General features: G+C 48.1%; 1 protein-coding gene across 5 annotated transcripts in view; it reads right to left on the reverse strand.

Annotated features, from left to right (window-relative positions):
* The window catches only part of VEZF1 (vascular endothelial zinc finger 1), a 73,425-nt gene that overhangs the window by 31,511 nt on the left and 24,681 nt on the right, over positions 1-17,233 (reverse strand). For all 5 annotated transcript variants that reach the window (XM_063954798.1, XM_063954795.1, XM_063954794.1 and 2 more), the window contains exon 2: positions 8,172-8,890. In XM_063954798.1, coding sequence (XP_063810868.1) covers positions 8,172-8,776 — 605 coding nt within the window. In that variant the 5' untranslated portion in view covers positions 8,777-8,890. The remainder of the gene's footprint in view (positions 1-8,171; positions 8,891-17,233) is intronic.

Below are 17,233 nucleotides of genomic sequence, written 5' to 3' on the forward strand. Positions count from 1 at the left end.
GTTGACAGTATGATAACAACGAAGGAGCCTCTGAAAAGATGGCTCACAACAACAATAATCCGATTTTGTTAACAATAACTATGTACAAGTATTGCAGACAATCCGCACTTGGGATGGGCGCCCAGCATCCACTACGGACTACGAGAAATAGATTTATCGGTAAGTAAAATCTTATTTTCTCTGACGTCCTAGTGGATGCTGGGACTCCGTAAGGACCATGGGGATTATACCAAAGCTCCCAAACGGGCGGGAGAGTGCGGATGACTCTGCAGCACCGAATGAGAGAACTCCAGGTCCTCCTCAGCCAGGGTATCAAATTTGTAGAATTTAGCAAACGTGTTTGCCCCTGACCAAGTAGCTGCTCGGCAAAGTTGTAAAGCCGAGACCCCTCGGGCAGCCGCCCAAGATGAGCCCACTTTCCTTGTGGAATGGGCTTTTACAGATTTAGGCTGTGGCAGGCCTGCCACAGAATGTGCAAGCTGAATTGTACTACAAATCCAACGAGCAATAGTCTGCTTAGAAGCAGGAGCACCCAGCTTGTTGGGTGCATACAGGATAAACAGCGAGTCAGACTTTCTGACTCCAGCCGTCCTGGAAACATATATTTTCAGGGCCCTGACAACGTCAAGTAACTTGGAGTCCTCCAAGTCCCTAGTAGCCGCAGGCACCACAATAGGTTGGTTCATGTGAAAAGCAGAAACCACCTTAGGGAGAAATTGAGGACGAGTCCTCAATTCTGCCCTGTCAGAATGAAAAATTAAGTAAGGGCTTTTATATGATAAAGCCGCCAATTCTGACACACGCCTGGCTGAAGCCAGGGCTAACAGCATCGTCACCTTCCATGTGAGATATTTTAAGTCCACAGTGGTGAGTGGTTCAAACCAATGTGACTTAAGGAACCTCAAAACAACATTGAGATCCCAAGGTGCCACTGGAGGCACAAAAGGAGGTTGTATATGCAGTACCCCTTTTACAAATGTCTGAACTTCAGGTACTGAAGCCAGTTCTTTCTGGAAGAAAATCGACAGGGCCGAAATTTGAACCTTAATGGACCCTAATTTTAGGCCCATAGACAGTCCTGTTTGCAGGAAATGGAGGAAACGACCCAGTTGAAATTCCTCTGTAGGGGCCTTCTTGGCCTCACACCACGCAACATATTTTCGCCAAATGCGGTGATAATGTTTTGCGGTTACATCCTTCCTGGCTTTGACCAGGGTAGGGATGACTTCATCTGGAATGCCTTTTTCCTTCAGGATCCGGCGTTCAACCGCCATGCCGTCAAACGCAGCCGCGGTAAGTCTTGGAACAGACAAGGCCCCTGCTGGAGCAGGTCCTTTCTTAGAGGTAGAGGCCACGGGTCTTCCGTGAGCATCTCCTGAAGTTCCGGGTACCAAGTCCTTCTTGGCCAATCCGGAACCACGAGTATCGTTCTTACTCCTCTCCTTCTTATGATTCTCAGTACTTTTGGTATGAGAGGCAGAGGAGGGAACACATACACTGACTGGTACACCCACGGTGTCACCAGAGCGTCCACCGCTATTGCCTGAGGGTCCCTTGACCTGGCGCAATATCTGTCTAATTTTTTGTTTAGACGTGACGCCATCATGTCCACCTTTGGTTTTTCCCAACGGTTTACAATCAGGTGGAAGACTTCTGGGTGAAGTCCCCACTCTCCCGGGTGAAGGTCGTGTCTGCTGAGGAAGTCTGCTTCCCAGTTGTCCACTCCCGGAATGAACACTGCTGACAGAGCTATCACATGATTTTCCGCCCAGCGAAGAATCCTTGCAGCCTCTGCCATTGCCCTCCTGCTTCTCGTGCCGCCCTGTCTGTTTACGTGGGCGACTGACGTGATGTTGTCCGATTGGATCAATACCGCCTGACCCTGAAGCAGGGGTTTCGCTTGACTTAGGGCATTGTAAATGGGCCGTAGTTCCAGAATGTTTATATGAAGAGATGTTTCCATGCTTGACCACAAGCCCTGGAAGTTTTTTCCCTGTGTGACTGCTCCCCAGCCTCTCAGGCTTGCATCCGTGGTCACCAGGATCCAATCCTGAATGCCGAATCTGCAGCCCTCTAGAAGATGAGCACTCTGCAACCACCACAGGAGAGACACCCTTGTCTTTGGTGACAGGGTTATCCGCTGCTGCATCTGAAGATGCGAACCGGACCATTTGTCCAGTAGATCCCACTGAAACGTTCTTGCATGGAATCTTCCGAATGGAATTGCTTCGTAAGAAGCCACCATTTTTCCCAGGACCCTCGTGCACTGATGCACTGACACCTGGGCTGGTTTTAGGAGGTTCCTGACTAGCTCGGATAACTCCTTGGCCTTCTCCTCCGGGAGAAAAACCTTCTTCTGGACTGTGTCCAGAATCATTCCTAGGAACAGAAGACGTGTCGTTGGAATCAGCTGCGATTTTGGAATATTTAGGATCCACCCGTGCTGACGTAACACTATCTGAGATAGTGCTACTCCGACTTCTAACTGTTCCCTGGACCTTGCCCTTATCAGGAGATCGTCCAAGTAAGGGATAATTAATACGCCTTTTCTTCGAAGAAGAATCATCATTTCGGCCATTACCTTGGTAAAGACCCGAGGTGCCGTGGACAACCCAAACGGCAGCGTCTGAAACTGATAATGACAGTCTTGTACTACAAACCTGAGATACCCTTGGTGAGAAGGGTAGATTGGGACGTAGAGATAAGCATCTTTGATGTCCAGAGACACCATATAGTCCCCTTCTTCCAGGTTCGCTATCACCGCTCTGAGTGATTCCATCTTGAATTTGAACCTTTTTATGTAAGTGTTCAAGGATTTCAGATTTAAAATTGGTCTCACCGAGCCGTCCGGCTTCGGTACCACAAACAAACAGCGTGGAATAATACCCCTTTCCTTGTTGTAGGAGAGGTACCTTGATTATCACCTGCTGGGAATACAGCTTGTGAATGGCTTCCAGAACTGCCTCCCTGTCGGAGGGAGACTTTGGCAGAGCAGACTTCAGGAACCGGCGAGGGGGAAACGCCTCGAATTCCAGTTTGTACCCCTGCGATACTACCTGTAGAATCCAGGGATCCACTTGCGAGTGAGCCCACTGCGCGTTGAAATTCTTGAGACGGGCCCCCACCAAGTCTGAGTCTGCTTGTAAAGCCCCAGCGTCATGCTGAAGACTTGGCAGAAGCAGGGGAAGGCTTCTGATCCTGGGAAGCGGCTGCATGGTGCAGTCTTTTTCCCCTTCCTCTGCCCCGGGGCAGAAAGGAATGGCCTTTTGCTCGCTTGTATTTATGGGAACGAAAGGATTGAGTTTGAAAAGACGGTGTCTTTTTCTGTTGATGTGAAGTGACCTGGGGTAAGAAGGTGGACTTTCCAGCCGTTGCCGTGGCCACCAGGTCCGAAAGACCAGCCCCAAATAACTCCTCCCCTTTATACGGCAATACTTCCATATGTCGTTTGGAATCCGCATCCCCTGACCACTGACGCGTCCATAACGTTCTTCTGGCAGAGATGGACATAGCACTTACTCTTGATGCCAGGGTGCAAATATCCCTCTGTGCATCACGCATATATAGTAATGCATCCTTCAAATGCTCTATAGTTAACAATATATTGTCCCTATCCAGGGTATCAATATTTTCAGTCAGGGAATCCGACCACGCGACTCCAGCACTGCACATCCAGGCTGAAGCGATTGCTGGTCGCAGTATAACACCAGTATGTGTGTATATACTTTTTAGGATATTTTCCAGCCTTCTATCAGCTGGTTCTTTGAGGGTGGCCGTATCAGGAGACGGTAACGCTACTTGTTTAGATAAACGTGTGAGCGCCTTATCTACCTTAGGGGGTGTTTCCCAACGTGTCCTAACCTCTGATGGGAAAGGATATAGTGCCAATAATTTATTAGAAATTAGCAGTTTTTTGTCGGGAGAAACCCACGCTTTATCACATACCTCATTCAATTCATCTGACTCAGGAAAAACTATTGGTAGTTTTTTCACCCCCCACATAATACCCTTCTTAGTGGTATTTGTAGTGTCAGAAATGTGCAATGCTTCCTTCATTGCCGTGATCATGTAACGTGTGGCCCTACTGGACATTACGTTCGACTCATCACCGTCGACACTAGACTCCGTATCTGTGTCTGGGTCTGTGTCGACCCACTGAGGTAACGGGCGTTTTAGGGCCCCTGACGGTGTCTGAGACGCCTGGACAGGCACTAATTGATTTGCCGGCTGTCTCATGTCGTCAACAGTTTTTTGCAAAGTGTTGACATTATCACTTAATTGTTTGAACACGATCATCCAGTCAGGTATCGACTCCCTAGGGGGTGACATCACTAACGCAGGCAATTGCTCCGCCTCCACATCATTTTCCTCCTCATACATGTCGACACACACGTACCGACACAGCACACACACCGGGAATGCTCTGATAGAGGACAGGACCCCACGAGCCCTTTGGAGAGACAGAGGGAGAGTCTGCCAGCACACACCCAGCGCTATATATATATATATACACAGGGATAACCTTATATAAGTGTTATTCCCTTATAGCTGCTGTTTATATTGTCATTTGCTGCCAATAGTGCCCCCCCTTCTCTTTTTTACCCTGATTCTGAAGCAGGACTGCAGGGGAGAGTCAGGGAGCCGTCCTTCCAGCGGAACTGTGAGGGAAAATGGCGCTTGTGTGCTGAGGAGATAGGCTCCGCCCCTTCACGACATCCTTATCTCCCGCTTTTTTGTGTAAAAATGGCAGGGGTTAAAATACATCCATATAGCCCAGGAGCTATATGTGATGTATTCTTTTGCCACCTAAGGTATTATCATTTATATTGCGTCTCAGGGCGCTCCCCCCCCAAGCGCCCTGCACCCTCAGTGACCGGAGTGTGAAGTGTGCTGAGAGCAATGGCGCACAGCTGCGGTGCTGTGCGCTACCTTAGTCTGAAGACAGGATTGTCTTCTGCCGCCGATTTCACCGGACCTCTTCGTCTCTTCTGGCTCTGTAAGGGGGACGGCGGCGCGGCTCCGGTGACCCATCCAGGCTGTACCTGTGATCGTCCCTCTGGAGCTAATGTCCAGTAGCCTAAGAAGCCCAATCCACTCTGCACGCAGGTGAGTTCGCTTCTTCTCCCCTTAGTCCCACGATGCAGTGAGCCTGTTGCCAGCAGGACTCACTGAAAATAAAAAACCTAAATTAAAACTTTTATTCTAAGCAGCTCAGGAGAGCCACCTAGCCTGCACCCTTCTCGTTCGGGCACAAAAATCTAACTGAGGCTTGGAGGAGGGTCATAGGGGGAGGAGCCAGTGCACACCACCTGATCCTAAAGCTTTTATTCTTGTGCCCTGTCTCCTGCGGAGCCGCTATTCCCCATGGTCCTTACGGAGTCCCAGCATCCACTAGGACGTCAGAGAAAAATAATTAATTTCTTTTAATAGAAGTCAGTGTTGTACACAAAGTGGGGAATTAAAAATGTTATCGCACCCCCGATCTCCAGTCTAAAGTGATGGGAGATCGCAGGGCAATATTCAAATGCCCCCACTTATCGCGATGACCGAACCCATTACACTCGGTTTAAGCACGCAAAGCACCTTAACCCGACTAAAGTAATGGGCGCGAGCGTGAAAAGCCGCGCATTTCAGCTTGCTACCCCCGAACTGCCGATGGGCACAATCGCAGGTGGGGGAACATTTCAATCCGGCCCAATGAATCCTTTCAGCGTCATTATTATTACATACATGTTATCTGTTCCATGAAATGAAAGCCAGGTCAGTAAATTCACAGCACCGGCTGCTAGTAAGATGCTGCTGCCAGACAACCATTTTGTATCACTACCTCCTGTTTATTTTTCATATATTTTATATTTGTGCATCCTCTCTCTACTATACTAAAGGTGCTTTCAACTCCTTTAAAACTAATCACATTTGATTACCAGCCATCAAATTCAGATTTTTAAAGTTGATGTTTTTTCCACCTTTTAAAAAGCGTGCCAGACCACAACTTTGCCCACCTGTACATTTTAGGCATCTATAGAAAGAGCCAGCAAATAGATACAGTATAAAGAGGTGTGGTACATCCAGTTCAAGCAGAAGTTAACAACCAGGATTTGAAAATAGAGATCCTTGAACTCAATAGGGTAGAGAGGTCAGTACACAATTCCTTGAAAGTTTGACAGACCATAAACGTTGCTTAGAGCCAAACAGGCAGTTGTGTGTATGATCAAGGAGCTAAGGTGGTCATTCCGAGTTGTTCACTCGCTAGCTGTTTTTAGCAGCCGTGCAAACGCTAAGCCGCCTCCCACTGGGAGTGTATGTTAGCTTAGCAGAAGAGCGAACGAAAGGATCGCAGAGCGGCTACAAAGTTTTTTTGTGCAGTTTCTGAGTAGCTCAAAACCTACTCAGCGCTTGCAATCACTTCACACTGTTCAGTTCCTGTTTTGACGTCACAAACACGCCCTGCGTTCGCCCAGCCACGCCTGCATTTTTCCTGGCACACCTGCGTTTTTTCGAACACTCCCTGAAAACGGTCAGTTGACACCCAGAAACGCCCACTTCATGTCAATCACTCTGCGGCCAGCAGTGCGACAGAAAAGCTTTGCTAGACCCTGTGTGAAACTACATCGTTCGTTGTAATAGTAAGTGCCTTTTTTTGCCTCATCGCTGCACAGCGAACGAATGCAGCTAGCGATCAACTCGGAATGACCACCTAAGAACGTCAGGAAGCTGCAGTCGTTCTGTTAGCACATTATACCCTGCCCTACAACAGACACTATAAATTTGTAGAAATCGTACATTGTCCTAAAAAGTTCTGAAAATTCCTGCCACGCACCAAATCAATAGTAGGGGTGTGGTATAATAGTGTCTAGACAGACAGTCAATAGATAGACACCACATGCTAGACAGTCAGCTTGCTGCGCTCACCACAAGGTTTATAACCAACTCTATTCCGACATGGATAGAGAACATGTAAAAGTTTAAATACTTGTGTCGACAATTTTCCTGTTGACCTTTTGACCCTGTCTACCTTTTGTACTCTTTTTTCATGTCGATCTTTTGACCCTGTCGACCCAATGTCTGTCTAACATGTGGTGTCTATCTATTGACTGTCTAACTAGACACTGTCTATCATCCGCATACTCAATGGTAGTAGGTAAATTAGAATGCTAGCTGGACAAGGACAGATTTAAATATAATCCAAATATTCTGTACAGTCTGCATAAGCCATTACGTAAAGAATAGAAATAAAAATGTAGCGCTGGTATCAAACTTGATGAGGAAACTTACATTTTCCTTGGATACTTATATACTAAAGTTGGCCCTTTGATCTCTCTGACTAGCTTCTTCTTATACCCACACGCGCAACCCGGGAAATTGCCAGGTCTATCAAACCAGCAAATTCCTTGGTCTTCGCTCGACCATGGGTAAAGAGCAGGGTCAGGGGGTAGTTTGCTTTTACACATCCCAAATACATGGGTCGATGCGTGTTCATGTGCAAAAACCCAGGTTTTTGCTGTATGTGTAATACCCCTTTCAGATATAAGACCCAGGAAAAACATGGGCAAGACCCAGATCTATCAACCCGGGAATTTCCTGGGTCTCAGTCTGAGCCCCTTAGTCACACCAAAAACCCCAAGAATTTCCCGGGTTGGATCCATTCACACTGAACCTGGGTCTGCCGCGGAATTTGGCGTGTATTTAAATATATCTTTTTTAAATACATATTTTGCTTTAAAGCTGTGCTGCTTACTAAGTAATTCTTTTTTTATTACCAAGATGCCCCCCCACCTCCCACATCCAGGTGTCATCCAGTATTACCATTCCTCAGTTTCAGATCTGCACTTCTCGTGTGTTAACTTCTGTACGTCTAGAGGCGACCCGAGTCGCACCCAGGATACACCCTGGTAGAGAGCAGGGACGTGGACCCAGGACTTCGGGTTGATGCATGTTCACGGGCAAAAACATATCATGTTGTCCACTCAGACATTTATATTTAACCCTTTTGCAAAATGAGGTCAGTATTAAATATGAACCACAGGTGGCTACACCATTTTTCTCAAATTTGCTGTAGACATAAAAAAAAAATAAGTTATATATTCATAACTAAAATGAAAAAAAAAGAAAAGAAAAAAAAAAGAGTCAAATTTTAGATAAAAGAACAGCAAAACAAAAGTTCGCCATACCTTGAAAATCCTTTTCCACAAACACTGCAGGTATAGGGTTTGGTAATCCCTCCTTCATGAGATCTTACATGATAGGTCATGCGGTCTTTCCTCTTGAAACGCTGATTGCAGACTGGACACTCAAAGGGTTTTTCATCTGAATGGGATAGCTTGTGCCGATTTAGATGATACACATCCCTGAAAGCCTTCCCACACATCTCACACGCATGGTTTTTCTTAACGGGCTTGCTAGGCTTCTTCACTGGTTGAGTAATGGGCATAGTTGGGATGCTAGTGCTGGCACTAGGAATTGTAGTTGAAGACGACGTTGTAACAGTCGACAGTATCCCTGCAATCGTTGAAACCAAGGAGGTTCTACTATTGTCTCCTGCAATAGTCGATATGAGTGGCACGACCGGTGCAGTCTGTGTTTTCTTTGGTCGTGACACTAACTTAATCCCGGTATGACAGGATTCATGGCGCCTTAAATGGTAACTGTCCCTAAAGGCTTTGCTGCAATAGGTGCACACAAAGGAAGTTTTGGTCTTTTCTTTCTTTACTACAACATGCTCTTTCAGACCCTCCGGCTGAGGTTGGGGTTTTTGAGTTATTGGTAAAGGTAACATAGGTTTTTGATCAGGAGGCTCAACTGGAGCTCCCAAGAGTGGCAGCAAGCTATTCTGGGCAGCTTGCTGTTGATGATGGTGATGGTGGTGGTGGTGGTGGGACGCTTCATGAGCCTAGAAATAGTAAGAAAATAAGAATATAGAAACATTACTACATATTTTAATGTAGCAAATAATTCTAATATGGAAACTGATCATATATCACATTGTAATATATATTAAAAAATCACATTAAGAATAAAAACAAATTATATATATAGTGAAGTACCTATACGTAGGCAAACATATGATACTATTGTGCAATGAAGCAATTGAAGTAGTTTTTGAACTGAAGATATGCGATTCACTTTAATGGTGGGTACACACTAGGCGATTTTATAAACAATATCCCTCCTGAGCGATGTTGTTCACAATATCGCCCAGTGTGTATGCTGCCAGCGACGGCCGATGCGCACTTCCCCCCCTTCCTGCTGTCGCCTGTACATGCAGCTCAATCTGACTTTATCGCCAGATGCTGCATGTTCGTTCCAGCCACAGAATGACGTCACTGTGCGTTATCGCATAGTGTGCATGCACTATGTCGGCGGCCCAGTAGGGGAAAAAACTATGCAATATCGCTCATAGAGCATATGGCATAGTGTGTACCCAGCAGAACTTTGCACGTGTTTAATAAAATTGCAAGGATACTAAACTAGGCCAAAATACACTGCTCAAAAAAATAAAGGGAACACTTAAACAAAACAATGCAACTCCAAGTCAATCACACTTCTGTGAAATCAAACTGTCCACTTAGGAAGCAACACTGATTGACAATCAATTTCACATGCTGTTGTGCAAATGGAATAGACAACAGGTGGGAATTACAGGCAATTAGCAAGACACCCCCAATAAAGGAGTTGTTCTGCAGGTGGTGACCACAGACCACTTCTCAGCTCCTATGCTTTCTGGCTGATGTTTTGGTCACTTTTGAAAGCTGGCGGTGCTTTCACTCTAGTGGTAGCATGAGACAGAGTCTACAACCCACACAAGTGGCTCAGGTAGTGCAGCTCATCCAGGATGGCACATCAATGCGAGCTGTGGCAAGAAGGTTTGCTGTGTCTGTCAGCGTAGTGTCCAGAGCATGGAGGCGCTACCAGGAGACAGGCCAGTACATCAGGAGACGTGGAGGAGGCCGTAGGAGGGCAACAACCCAGCAGCAGGACCGCTACCTCCGCCTTTGTGCAAGGAGGAACAGGAGGAGCACTGCCAGAGCCCTGCAAAATGACTTCCAGCAAGCCACAAATGTGCATGTCTACTCAAACGATAAGAAACAGACTCCATGAGGGTGGTATGAGGGCCCGACGTCCACAGGTGGGGGTTGTGCTTACAGCCCAACACCGTGCAGGACGTTTGGCATTTGCCAGAGAACCCCAAGATCGGCAAATTCACCACTGGCGCCCTGTGCTCTTCACAGATGAAAGCAGGTTCTCACTGAGCACATGTGACAGACGTGACAGAGTCTGGAGACGCCAAGGAGAACGTTCTGCTGCCTGCAACATCCTCCAGCATGACCGGTTTGGCAGTGGGTCAGTAATGGTGTGGGGTGGCATTTCATTGGGGGCCGCACAGCCCTCCATGTGCTCGCCAGAGGTAGCCCGACTGCCATTAGGTACCGAGATGAGATCCTCAGACCCCTTGTGAGACCATATGCTGGTGCGGTTGGCCCTGGGTTCCTCTTAATGCAAGACAATGCTAGACCTCATGTGGCTGGAGTGTGTCAGCAGTTCCTGCAAGACAAAGGCATTGATGCTATGGACTGGCCCGCCCGTTCCCCAGACCTGAATCCAATTGAGCACCTCATGTCTCGCTCCATCCACCAACGCCACGTTGCACTACAGACTGTCCAGGAGTTGGCGGATGCTTTAGTCCAGGTCTGGGAGGAGATCCCTCAGGAGACCATCCGCCACCTCATCAGGAGTATGCCCAGGCGTTGTAGGGAGGTCATACAGGCACGTGGAGGCCACACACACTACTGAGCCTCATTTTGACTTGTTTTAAGGACATTACATCAAAGTTGGATCAGCCTGTAGTGTGTTTTTCCACTTTAATTTTGAGTGTGATTCCAAATCCAGACCTCCATGGGTTAATAAATTTGATTTCCATTGATAATTTTTGTGTGATTTTGTTGTCAGCACATTCAACTATGTAAAGAACAAAGTATTTAATAAGAATATTTCATTCATTCAGATCCAAGATGTGTTATTTTAGTGTTCCCTTTATTTTTTTGAGCAGTGTATACTAATCAGCCATAACATTAAAACTACCTGCCTAATATTGTGTAGGTCCCCCTCGTGCCACCAAAACAACTCTGACACATCAAGGTATGAACTCTACAAGGCCTATGAAGTTGTCCTGTAGTATCTGGCACCAAGACATTAGCAACCGCAGTATGGATGGTGTGATGGTTAGCATTACTGTATCACAGCACTAAGGTCATGGGTTCGATTCCCACCATGGCCCTATTGCATGGGTTTCCTCTGGGTACTGTGGTTTCCTCCCACACTCCACAAAAAATAAGATTTTACTTACCGGTAAATCTATTTCTCGTAGTCCGTAGTGGATGCTGGGGACTCCGTAAGGACCATGGGGAATAGCGGGCTCCGCAGGAGACTGGGCACTCTAAAGAAAGATTTAGTACTATCTGGTGTGCACTGGCTCCTCCCTCTATGCCCCTCCTCCAGACCTCAGTTAAGGAAACTGTGCCCGGAAGAGCAGACATTATAAGGAAAGGATTTTGGAATATCGGGTAAGACTCATACCAGCCACACCGTATAACTTGTGATACACTTATCCAGTCAACAGTATGAACAACAACAGGGCACCAACAATGGATGCCAACATAACATAACCCATTATTAAGCAATAACTATGTACACGTATTGCAGAAAGTCCGCACTTGGGACGGGCGCCCAGCATCCACTACGGACTACGAGAAATAGATTTACCGGTAAGTAAAATCTTATTTTCTCTGACGTCCTAGTGGATGCTGGGGACTCCGTAAGGACCATGGGGATTATACCAAAGCTCCCAAACGGGCGGGAGAGTGCGGATGACTCTGCAGCACCGAATGGTCAAACTCAAGGTCCTCCTCAGCCAGGGTATCAAACTTGTAGAATTTTGCAAAGAAGTGTTTGAACCCGAACAAAGCTGTAATGCCGAGACCCCTCGGGCAGCCGCCCAAGAAGAGCCCACCTTCCTTGTGGAATGGGCTTTCACTGATTTTGGATGCAGCAATCCAGCCGCAGAATGAGCCTGCTGAATCGCGTTACAGATCCAGCGGGCAACGGTTTGCTTTGAAGCAGGAGCACCCAACTTGTTGGGGGCATATAGGATAAACAGCGAGTTAGTTTTCCGGACTCCAGCCGTTCGGGCTACATAAATCTTCAAAGCCCTGACTACATCTAGTAACCTGGAATCCCCCAAGTCACGAGTAGCCGCAGGCACTACAATAGGTTGGTTCAAATGAAAAAAGATGACACCACCTTTGGCAGAAATTGGGGACGAGTCCGCAATTCTGCCCTGTCCATATGAAAAACCAGATAGGGGCTTTTACATGACAAAGCCGCCAATTCTGACACACGCCTAGCCGAAGCTAATGCCAATAGCATGACCACCTTCCACGTGAGATACTTTAGCTCCACGGTATTAAGTGGTTCAAACCAGTGGGATTTTAGGAAACCCAACACCACGTTGAGATCCCAAGGTGCCACAGGTGGCACAAAAAGGGGGATGAATATGCAGCACTCCCTTAACAAACGTCTGAACTTCAGGAAGAGACGCCAGTTCCTTTTGAAAGAAAATGGATAGGGCCGAAATCTGGACCTTTATGGATCCCAACTTCAAGCCCAAAGTCACTCCAGACTGTAGAAAGTGCAGAAATCTGCCCAGTTGGAATTCCTCAGTAGGGGCCTTCCTGGCCTCACACCGAGCAACCTATTTTCGCCATATGCGGTGATAATGCTTTGCTGTCACATCCTTCCTAGCCTTTATCAGCGTAGGAATAACTTCCTCCGGAATGCCTTTTTCCGCTAGGATCCGGCGTTCAACCGCCATGCCGTCAAACACAGCCGCGGTAAGTCTTGGAACAGGCAGGGCCCCTATTGCAACAGGTCCTGTCTGAGAGGCAGAGGCCATGGGTCCTCTGAGCATTTCTTGCAATTCCGGGTACCAAGGTCTTCTTGGCCAATCCGGAACAATGAGTATTGTTCTCACTCCTCTACTTCTTACGATTCTCAGTACCTTGGGTATGAGGAAGGAACACATAGACCGACTGGAACACCCACGGTGTTACCAGGGCGTCCACAGCTATCGCCTGAGGGTCTCTTGACCTGGCGCAATACCGTTGCAGCTTTTTGTTGAGACGGGACGCCATCATGTCTACCTGTGGCAGTTCCCATCGATCTGTAATCTGAATGAAGACTTCTTGATGAAGTCCCCACTCTCCCGGGTGGAGGTCGTGCCTGCTGAGGAAGTCTGCTTCCCAGTTGTCCACTCCCGGAATGAACACTGCTGACAGTGCTTGTACGTGATTCTCCGCCCACCGAAGAATCCTGGTGGCTTCCGCCATCGCGACCCTGCTTCTTGTGCCGCCCTGGCGGTTTACATGAGCCACCACGGTGATGTTGTCTGACTGAATCAGCACCGGTTGGTTGCAAAGCAGGGGCTCCGCTTGACTCAGGGCGTTGAATATGGCCCTTAGTTCCAGGATATTTATGTGCAGACAAGTTTCCTGACTTGACCACAACCCTTGGAAGTTTCTTCCCTGAGTGACTGCCCCCCACCCTCGGAGGCTCGCATCCATGGTCACCAGGACCCAGTCCTGTATGCCGAATCTGCGGCCCTCGAGAAGGTGAGCACTCTGTAGCCAACACAGAAGAGACACCCTGGCCCTGGGGGACAGGGTGATCAGCCGATGCATCTGAAGATGCGATCCGGACCATTTGTCCAACAGATCCCATTGAAAGATCCTGGCATGGAACCTGCCGAAGGGAATGGCTTCGTACGATGCCACCATCTTTCCCAGGACTCGCGTGCAGTGATGCACCGACACCTGTTTCGGTTTTAAGAGGTCTCTGACTAGAGTCACAAACTCTTGAGCCTTCTCCGTCGGGAGAAACACCTTCTTCTGGTCTGTGTCCAGAATCATGCCCAGAAAGGGCAGACGTGTCGTAGGAATCAGCTGCGACTTTGGGATATTCAGAATCCAGCCATGCTGTTGCAACACTTCCTGTGAGTGCGCTACGCTGATCTGCAACTGCTCCCTCGACCTCGCTTTTATGAGGAGATCGTCCAAGTATGGGATAACTGTGACTCCTTGCTTTCTCAGGATCACCATCATTTCTGCCATTACCTTGGTAAATATTCTCGGTGCCGTAGACAGACCAAACGGCAACGTCTGGAATTGGTAATGACAGTCCTGTACCACAAATCTGAGGTACTCCTGATGAGGCGGAGAAATGGGGACATGCAAGTAAGCATCCTTGATGTCCAGAGATACCATAAAATCCCCCTCTTCCAGGCTTGCAATGACCGCTCTGAGCGATTCCATTTTGAATTTGAATCTTTTCAGATAAATGTTCAGGGACTTTAAATTTAATATAGGTCTGACCGAACCGTCCGGTTTCGGTACCACAAACATTGTGGAATAGTATCCCTTCCCCTGTTGAGGAAGGGGAACCTTTACCACCACCTGCTGGAGAAATAGCTTGTGAATTGCCGCTACCACTACTTCCCTTTCTATGGGGGAAGCTGGCAGGGCCGATTTTAAGTAACGTTGAGGGGGCATCACCTCGAATTCCAGCTTGTATCCCTGAGACACAATCTGTATAGCCCAGGGATCCACCTGTGAGCGAACCCACTGGTGGCTGAAATGTCGGAGACGCGCCCCCACCGCTCCTGGCTCCACCCGTGGAGCCCCAGCGTCATGCGGTGGATTTAGTGGAAGCCGGGGAGGACTTCTGTTCCTGGGAACTAGCTGTAAGGTGCAGCTTTTTTCCTCTGCCCCTGCCTCTAGCAAGAAAGGAAGCACCTCTGACCTTCTTGCTTCTTTGTGCGCGAAAGGACTGCATTTGGTAATACGGTGCTTTCTTCGGTTGTGAGGGAATATATGGCAAAAAAAGTTTGACTTCCCAGCAGTAGCTGTGGAAACCAGGTCCGAGAGACAGTCCCCAAACAATTCCTCACCCTTGTAAGGTAACACCTCCATGTGTTTTTTGGAGTCGGCATCACCTGTCCACTGCCGAGTCCACAGGACCCTCCTGGCAGAAATTGACATTGCATTAATTCTAGAGCCCAGTAGGCAAATGTCTCTCTGGGCATCCCTCATATATAGGACAGTGTCTTTTATATGCCCCAGGGTCAGCACAATTGTATCCCTGTCTAAGGTATCCATTTCCTCAGACAGATTATCTGTCCACGCTGCTACAGCACTACACATCCACGCCGACGCAATTGCCGGCCTCAGTAGAGTCCCTGAATGTGTATAAACAGATTTCAGGATACGTTCCTGCTTTCTATCTGCAGGATCCTTTAGGGTGGCCGTATCCTGCGACGGCAGGGCCACCTTCTTAGATAAGCGTGTCAGAGCTTTATCTACCCTAGGGGAGGATTCCCAGCGCACCCTGTCCTCTGGCGGGAAAGGGTACGCCATAAGTAACCTTTTGGAAATCAGGACTTTCTTATCTGGGGAATCCCACGCTCTTTCACATAACTCATTTAACTCATGTGAAGGGGGAAAAGTCACCTCTTGCTTTTTCTCCCCATACATATAAACCCTCTTGTCAGGGACAGGGTTTACCTCTGATATGTGTAAAATATCCTTCATCGCTATAATCATGTAACGTATAGCTTTTGTCATTTTTGGTTGCAATCTTGCATCATCGTCGTCGACACTGGAGTCAGAATCCGTGTCGACATCTGTGTCAACCATTTTGGATAGTGGGCGCTTTTGAGGGCCTCTGCGCTGTAGGATCAGGCATGGGTTGAGACCCTGACTGGCCCGAGGTATCAGCTTTATCCAACCTTTTATGTAAGGAGTCTACATTATCATTTAACACCTTCCACATATCCATCCAATCAGGTGTCGGCACCGTCGGCGGCGACACGTCAGTCAACTGCACTTGCTCTGCCTCCACATAGCCCTCTTCGTCAAACATGTCGACACACGCGTACCGACACACCACACACACAGGGGAAGCTCTAAATGAGGACAGGACCCCACAAGGCCTTTTGGAGAGACAGAGAGAGAGTTTGCCAGCACACACCCCAGCGCTATATAACCCAGGGATTACACAGTAACTTAGTGTTTTCCCAGTAGCTGCTGTATTATGATTTATGCGCCTAAATTTATGTGCCCCCCCTCTCTTTTTTACCCTTCTACCGTGATTCTGCAGGGGAGAGCCTGGGGAGCTTCCTCTCAGCGGAGCTGTGGAAGGAAAATGGCGCTGTTGAGTGCTGAGGAAGAAGGCCCCGCCCCCTCAGCGGCGGGCTTCTGTCCCGCGATTTCTTGTAAAATAAATGGCGGGGGCTCAGACATATAACAGTGTGCCACTGTTTATATGCAGCATTCGCCAGGAGGTAACAATTGCTGCCCAGGGCGCCCCCCCCTGCGCCCTGCACCCTACAGTGACCGGAGTGTGTGGGCGCAATGGCGCACAGCTGTAGTGCTGTGCGCTACCTCATGTGAAGACAGGAGTCTTCTGCCGCCGATTTCGATGTCTTCTACGCTTCTGGCTCTGCGAGGGGGACGGCGGCGCGGCTCCGGACGACAAGGTCAGGTCCGGTGTTTGATCCCTCTGGAGCTAATGGTGTCCAGTAGCCTAAGAAGCGCAACCTAGCCGCAGTTTGCTTCTCTCCCCTCAGTCCCTCGTAGCAGAGAGTCTGTTGCCAGCAGAAGCTCTCTGAAAATTAAAAACCTAACTAAAATACTTTCTTATTAACAAGCTCAGGAGAGCTCACTAAAAGCACCCAGCTCTGTCCGGGCACAGATTCTAACTGAGGTCTGGAGGAGGGGCATAGAGGGAGGAGCCAGTACACACCAGATAGTACTAAATCTTTCTTTAGAGTGCCCAGTCTCCTGCGGAGCCCGCTATTCCCCATGGTCCTTACGGAGTCCCCAGCATCCACTAGGACGTCAGAGAAATATACTGCTAGGTTAACTGGATCCCAACAAAATCAACCCTAGCGTGAATGTGTGCGTCTACATGTGGTAGGGGAAATAGACTGTAAGCTCCACTGGGGCAGGGACTGATGTGTATGGCCAAATATTCTCTGTAAAGCGCTGCTGAATGTGTTTGTGCTATATAAATAAGTGGTAATACATAAATAACAGATCCTGTAAGTAGTGAGGTGGTGCTCCTGAGGTGGCAAACAAATCTAGCAAATGCCAGACTTTTACACACCGAAACCTCTGTTTCGACA

The sequence above is a fragment of the Pseudophryne corroboree genome, chromosome 2, assembly GCF_028390025.1.
Source record: "Pseudophryne corroboree isolate aPseCor3 chromosome 2, aPseCor3.hap2, whole genome shotgun sequence".
Taxonomy (NCBI): domain Eukaryota; kingdom Metazoa; phylum Chordata; class Amphibia; order Anura; family Myobatrachidae; genus Pseudophryne; species Pseudophryne corroboree.